The 7,183-nt window shown below is 43.4% G+C and overlaps 2 protein-coding genes across 2 annotated transcripts; one reads left to right on the forward strand and one right to left on the reverse strand.

Annotated features, from left to right (window-relative positions):
• Positions 1 to 4,674: 4,674 nt before the first annotated feature.
• Positions 4,675 to 5,368, reverse strand: PHATRDRAFT_9828 (predicted protein; the record flags this gene model as incomplete). The annotated part of the gene is made up of 3 exons (XM_002177933.1): positions 4,675 to 4,766; positions 4,854 to 4,995; positions 5,147 to 5,368. 3 exons carry the CDS (start codon positions 5,366 to 5,368, stop codon positions 4,675 to 4,677), a joined length of 456 nt encoding a protein of 151 aa, XP_002177969.1.
• Positions 5,369 to 5,586: 218 nt separating this feature from the next.
• Positions 5,587 to 7,046, forward strand: PHATRDRAFT_32710 (predicted protein; the record flags this gene model as incomplete). The annotated part of the gene is given in 3 exon segments (XM_002177615.1): positions 5,587 to 5,697; positions 5,873 to 6,958; positions 6,978 to 7,046. 3 exon segments carry the CDS (start codon positions 5,587 to 5,589, stop codon positions 7,044 to 7,046), a joined length of 1,266 nt encoding a protein of 421 aa, XP_002177651.1.
• Positions 7,047 to 7,183: the final 137 nt, after the last annotated feature.

Genomic DNA, 7,183 nt, shown 5'->3' on the forward strand with positions numbered 1-7,183 from the left:
TTCTTAACCCTAGCGTATTATACTTAACAACTTTATGTCGCAATGATATCGTATATAATATGTACTGTAAAATTTACTTGTCACTGTGTTGTCGCAGTTTTCTAATATGAGAGGAAAGCACTTTCGGACTGTTCTCCTCCTTCAAGAGAGAAGTCTGTGAGTTCCTGTTGGCTTGCATCCTTCTCCCAGTTTATGGCTGTTGTTGATAAATCTGACTGACAGTAAGGAGATTGTGTGTTTCGGAAGGAAAAGTCTCCATAAAAATTTTGCTAGGGAGGAGACTGTCTGTTTTCTAATGCCAAGCAATCCAAGAAAGGACTTACAGTTAATCTCATAGACAAGAGGAGTACAAGCATTTTTATCTGGGAAAAGCTTCCTCTTGATGGGCCCTGGGAAAGGCAATGGATGTCTAAAGATCTCTCTTCTGCTTGTATGTTGCGCTGGTGTCTAGAGCTCATTTTTTATGAGAAATATAGTAAACTGGCACATGCCACTTACAGCTAGCTCAAACGGAACCGTTGATGGTAGAACTGTATCAATTTTGCTGTATACAATGGCAGCTTTATCAATGCCATCTGCAACTGTCACAGGATGTTTATGGCAACATTTGAATCTGCCTTATTGTAAAAACCTATACTTTATGTTAGAGAAGAGGACAAAGGAACAACTATACAGCTCCAGTAAAAAAGGTTTTTTCGCTATGGGAAAACTGAAGTGGCCTTTTAAGGTTCGAAAATTTGAATCATAATGTTAGTCTTGTTTGCTTTATTTCAGTCTTGTTTGCGGTGTTTTTGGAAATGTTATTTGCGGTGTTTGCGGTGTTTTGGTCCAAAACACCGAATTTAAGGCGGTCTGCCGATCGGTGTGTATCGAACGTCGCGAGAATCATTCTAGAGTAGCTCTACAGTGGTGGAAATGACGATCGAAAAACTTCATTACGTCACCGTAGGCGTTCAAGGATTGGCAGATTATAATGTCACAAAATTCTATCTTTCCAAACATGATTCTTTTGTCTCTATCATGGTAGTCAGAAAACCCTAACCCTAATCTTAATATCTATCCACTACCTATTCACTGTCACTGTGAGACTTGGCAGAAGCAATCGGAAGGAATATTTTCATTTTGAGACTTGGGAGATGAGATCTGCCATCTTTACGAATAGTAAGTGTAAGTGCAACGTTGACTGTAGCAAATTCTTCGAAAGCATAGGAATCAGACTACCTACACAGCACTCACTGGTGAGATGCCGTCGGCACGAATTGTTTCATTTTGAGACTTGGCAGATGCCATCTGCACGAATGGTAACTTACATTAAGTGCAAACAAAGTTGAAATTCTTCCAAAGCATCATCCATCCCTACGAATCAGCCACTTATCCTTTCTCCTTCACAGTACTCACTGGTAAAAGACGATTGGTGCTTTCCTTGCACTATACGCGCCGACAATATCGTCGAGGGAAATATTCGCATTCACTCTCAATCCGGAGAATACACAAATACAAACTTTCCTCAAGCTAGAGAGCAGCTTTTGTTAGAAGAGACAACAAGGTGGACGTCAAAGGAAACATTCGCATTCACTCTCAATCCGGAGAATACACAAAAATACAAGCTTTCCTCAAGCTAGAGAGCAGCTTTTGTTAGAAGAGACAACAAGGTGGACCTCACAGGCGATTCGTACCTAGTAAAGCGATATGGTACTCATCGGACGATCTCAGGCTGCGGAGAGCCGCGGGCCTCACTGTGATTTCGTGAAAGGAGGGTAAGTTTAAGTAAGTAAAACTCCTGAGAGAAACTTTGCATAATCAACGATGCGTATTATGGCTCGAGTGCGAAGCATATTCAGAATTGTAAGAAAACCCCAAGCTGAAAACTCAGCGATATGGTACTCATCGGACGATCTCAGGCTGCGGAGAGCCGCGGGCCTCACTGTGATTTCGTGAAAGGAGGGTAAGTTTAAGTAAGTAAAACTCCTGAGAGAAACTTTGCATAATCAACGATGCGTATTATGGCTCGAGTGCGAAGCATATTCAGAATTGTAAGAAAACCCCAAGCTGAAAACTCACGACTATAAGAAGAGATTGCGTCCACAGGACTATTTTTTAGAGTTGAATAGCCAAAAGTGTATTCAAACAAAACAAGCATAAAACTCTTTTTCTATTGTAAACCCATAGCATAGCTATCTTCTAGATATTGCATTCGTGCTCTCTTCATGTGACTGCCTCAACAAATGTTTTTAGCTTTCCTGTTTCAAAATGCTCTTAAAGAAACAAAAAATTCTCGAAATACAAAGTGGGTGCTCTTAAAGAAACGAAAAATTCTCGAAATACAAAGTGGGTGAAATAGACTTGAATCCGAGACAAACTAATCAATTGACTGTAAGCAAAGCTCATAGAAAATGACGAGGTCCATCCTCCAAAGCACAATTGGACGACTCTGATTAACTCGTTCACAAGGAGCAATCTATGTTGTTTTTGAAATTTATTCGGAATTTGTGAATATGTTTTAATTGACTGCGAAGGTCATTCAAAACAGAGTGAGAAATACGGGCCTTGAAATTCATTCGGAATTTATAATATAAGCTTCTTATTGACTGTGAAGAGACCACTCTCCTTCGTTACGGCTAAAAGACTGGGATTTTATCTTCGGGCGAATTTTTTTTGAACTCGTCGATGGTATTCTACCAGTATCCTGCTCTTTGACATTTTCGTCCGTTGATGAAATGCTGCACAGTTAGAACGTATGTAGCTCATGATGAAGGTTGCAAAAGCCTCATTGCGTGAAATCAGGCCTTTTTTGTCTCCAGTTATTTATCAAAAATAAGTTCGAGCTGTCCATTGAAGTTTCGCTTCCTTTCCCATCACGTTTCTTACGCCTGTATTGAAATTTTTTAGATTTCTTTATTGTATAAATGTAAGGAAAAGTATCGTTCAGTGTTACCGACGGCACCCCTTGAGCTAAAACCGTGCTGATAAATCCGAGGAATTTTCGAATATCGTGAAATTAAAAAGCGATTGCTTCACCTATTTCCTTCTCCGCAAATAATCTCTATTGCGTTTTAAATTTTCACTACGAAATGAATAAATTGCGGAAACTCACGGTATTTAGGGTGGGCCAAACATTGTAGCTAAATTATAAACTTTACAGACGAGCATCTCATTCCGAGTTGATTGAACTCGAGAGACCTTTTAATCGCTTGATTTTTCCAATCGGTACAATACCTATGTCACAAAGCTATCTGCATCCTCCTTCGAATTTTGCAAGGTAATCAACAAATATTTCAATTATAAATTATTTCAATTACATATTATTTTTTCTTCTAATTCATTCCCTATCGCCTTCAAGCCTGCTGAACATCGCCAGAATTTTGAAAATTTTGTAGGTGAAATGTAAGATGATAACGCAATTCTGCTTTTGTTAGAAACAGGAATAAGTACTCTGGAAAGAAAAGAAGCTCTTGCCATTGAGCTTAAAATTCGCATTTATGTCATAGACATTAGATATTCATCGACATTTCATCCAGTTGCGCTTAAAGCTAAGACGATGTATCATTCTAAAATGCAGAAATGGCTTAAATTCATCAGGTCCAGTTGTGTTTGCAGTTAAAAAAATCTATTCCGCAAATTACGGGTTAACGCTACGAAAACTCAGTTGGTAAAAGGCTGTCTGATCTTACAGAAGGTCAATCCAGTCAATAAAGAAAATCATGAGCACTGCAAAAAAATATAATTTTGTGTCGTTAGGATAAAGTTCGCCAGTGCTTCGTAGCAATCAATCAAATTTGACCAATTCCAGCAGTGTCAAGCCCAACAACAAATAAACTGAAGAGAAAATATGAAAGACTTGAGCAAACCATATGTCGAATCACGTGACAAATATCTCTCAGCCGTCCAATGAACTCGATTTGACAAGAGAGTAGCAAGTTCTTTCTCAGTAGCAGTTCAATGAAAAATCCATTGAGAAATTCACTGCTATTTTATTACGGAGATTATTAGTAAAATGCTGTTTTTGACAAGAGAGTAGCAAGTTCTTTCTCAGTAGCAGTTCAATGAAAAATCCTTTGAGAAATTCACTGCTAATTAATTACGGAGATTATTAATTAGTAAAATGCTAAACAACAATCTGATCAAAAACAAGATTAGCTAGATACATCCTACATCTACCTAATCTATCGGACAATAAATCAATTTCGATCAATCTACTTGATCAACATAATGTTTTTCAATATAGTGTGCATCGTCACCACTCTATGATCTGGAATCATAAATACAAAACGATAGATTTGCGACTACAGAAACAAGTCAATATCAATCCTACTCACTTGTCAACAATACTATTATTATACTCGAGACCAGATAACATCATTTTGGCATACCTGACTTTCGGGATACTGCTGAAAGCGGAGTCTCTTTCCATATCCCACAAAGCTGAAGGAAGAAAGTCTGAAGACCAGGCGTGGTTCACATTTGGTACTTACGGATCTGATGATGCAAGTAATTGACACTGCTCTTTATCCCCCTGACAGGCTTCACAATGATATTTGTTGACTGTGAGGAATAAATAGACCTCGCAGCCTTTCTAGAGCTTCGCGGTTGCAAGAGTGTTTTTGTATCCAGAGAGCCAGCCTACTATACTCTGCCCATAAAGTCACTGTCGTCACCTCACAAAGTACGTAACTTTTACGCAAAATACCGATTTGCCAAGGCCCGCACTCTCCGGTTAAAGTTGTCGCTACGAATGGGAGAATCATAGGGTCGCAGTGGATTCAGGGCTAGCTGTGGATTACGTCGTATTTCACAATAAATGTGTGAGTTGACGTATGTATCAGCCAGTATGCTGGCACACACGAACTCCTAACGTACCTTAACGTAGAGTTCGTAAAGGTCTTGAAAAAATCCCCGTATGGTATCTTCGTTGTGGCGGTGACGATGACCTCCGTGCAATAACATGAATTTTGTGTGACCGGCCGTTAAGAAGGCCGATACTTGCTGCTGATTGACCTGTCAGTAAAGTAAGATATTTTGGAAAAGTAATGAGCGCAGAATTTGGTAGTGGTGGGTGAATTGGTGTCGTAATGTAGGTAAGGCGTTTTATCGTGCCGCAAGCGCCTTGAACGCATCGGGCCCCACTCTAGATCGTTGTAATACTTACTTTATCAACAACTCGTAAGTACATACTGTGGGTGGTAAAAGCAGCCTTTTCCACGAGATCCAAGGCAGAGTGTGTGACGAAATAGTTCTGTCGAGTCATGGTTTCGGATTGCTGCAGCTGCGCCGCCGTCGAATTGTTGGCGGAGGCGAGAAGATTGGCTTCGTATAGTGGTTCGTTGCGACCCACAATTACCAGCAACAACGCACTTTGTGCTTGTGACATGTGGATGTATTCTGATGGAAAGTCCGGGCTATGCCGAGGTTGTTGTTGTGTTCCGGAGGGGAGTTGTGGTACGACCTGACTTGGTCAATGGTGCCGGTGTTATTTTGTTACTACTATTATTGTAACAGAAACCGTAACTGTAAACGATGTGATTCTTCTGCTCCGAGAGGTCGGACTAGAGACAACGTCTGATCGACTTTTGGGCCCGTATTTATAACATGTCCGTTCATCAAGGTATCTCTGTCTGTCATGTACGGGTTGCCGTTCCCGGATTGGCTTGGGGGGCAGTTTCCCAAGAGGCTACCGTATGGCATCCGTCCGTCGAAAAGGTAAGTCGTTGTCCCGATTTCACGCTCGAAACTGGGAACACCCTACCGAACTACAACAGCAACAGTTCCCATTTTCGACTTCGCTATCGGTTTGCGTACACGGGGACGGGACGATCGGAAATTTTGGATTGACAGATCTCACACGGAGTCTCGATCGAACAGAAGCGTCACGTAGCGTCGCATCGCGTCGGTGGAGCGTAGAGACTTCTATTTGGAAACGATGATCCCATCGTCGTCGTCATCGAGCTCCAGCAGCGCTGGGCAGGCCTACGTTTTGTACGTGGATCAATACCAACACCCTGCGCCTCTGTCGGATTGCTTCGTGGCAGCTACGACGACATCGACCGTACCTATCAACACAGCGAGCGTCTCCACAGACGGATCGTCGCTGTCGTCACGACAACAATCCGTCTGGGCGCTATCCACGTCTATTCCCCGCTTTCCCAAAACAACCACGACGCGGACGGTGGATTCGGCCTATTGTGGACAGTGTTTGAAGTTCTACGACGCCAGTACAGCGGTAACTACGCTCGGCAACAAGTGTCCACAAAACGTGACCTGTCAGCAATGTCCTCTTTGCTTGGCCGCCGTCACCCCAACAGTCAAAATGACACTCAGCGACAGCAGAGTGTATTACTACCACTGCAACGTGTGTCAGTGGCATTCGCAACACTCCTGCTCCGTTTCAACAGACTCTCTGTCGACGACAGCGTCAACGTCAACCACCGCACGTGACTTGGCTACTCTAGCCGTAGCTTTGGAACGGGCCCGAGACCACAATGACAACCAAAACGACCCACGTGGCAGCTACGCCGCCGACGTGCAAGCGCATTTCGCGTCCTGTGTTCAAGCGTGGTCTACCATGGATTCTTTAAAGCGAGGACGTCAGCTGTCGGCTAGCACCCCTACAACAATAGCAACTCCGCCGAGTATTGTACCCTTGACAATGCAGGATACCGACATCACTACGGACACCCTCTTGCCTTGTAGCGTCAGCGACGGTGCATTGTCCACCATCGCCTGGCAAATGCAACCCTGCGTCGTCCGGCGTCGCCAACACGATCGGAACGTTGCACTCTCGTCAAAACTCTTGCCGCTGCCCACGACGTTACGATTTCGCTGGAGCCTCCGCTCGGTGCCGGAATTGGAAGAATCGCGACCTGGCATTTTGGTCAAACCCAAGCTCAATCCACTCGAGGGCGATTCCAGTCTCCGGACAGGTCACACGCAATGGTGGAAGAAAGACGCCAGCGCACTGCACGTGGTACCCAACATGGAAGTCGTCGGTCACGGGATGTCGAGACCGTCCGAACTCGCCGTTTTGGTGCGGATCACCAATCCTACCTTGACGTCCCTCGCGGTACGCCTAGTGGTACCACACGCGATTTTGGAAGCCAAGAACGCACAGCCGACAAACACCAGAACGTTTCCTGACGTTTTGTTGGATCGGTTTTCCCAAATCCAGTCGCACGTGCAAATCCATTGC

Source organism: Phaeodactylum tricornutum, chromosome 2 (assembly GCF_000150955.2).
Source record: "Phaeodactylum tricornutum CCAP 1055/1 chromosome 2, whole genome shotgun sequence".
Lineage (NCBI taxonomy): Eukaryota > Bacillariophyta > Bacillariophyceae > Surirellales > Neidiaceae > Phaeodactylum > Phaeodactylum tricornutum.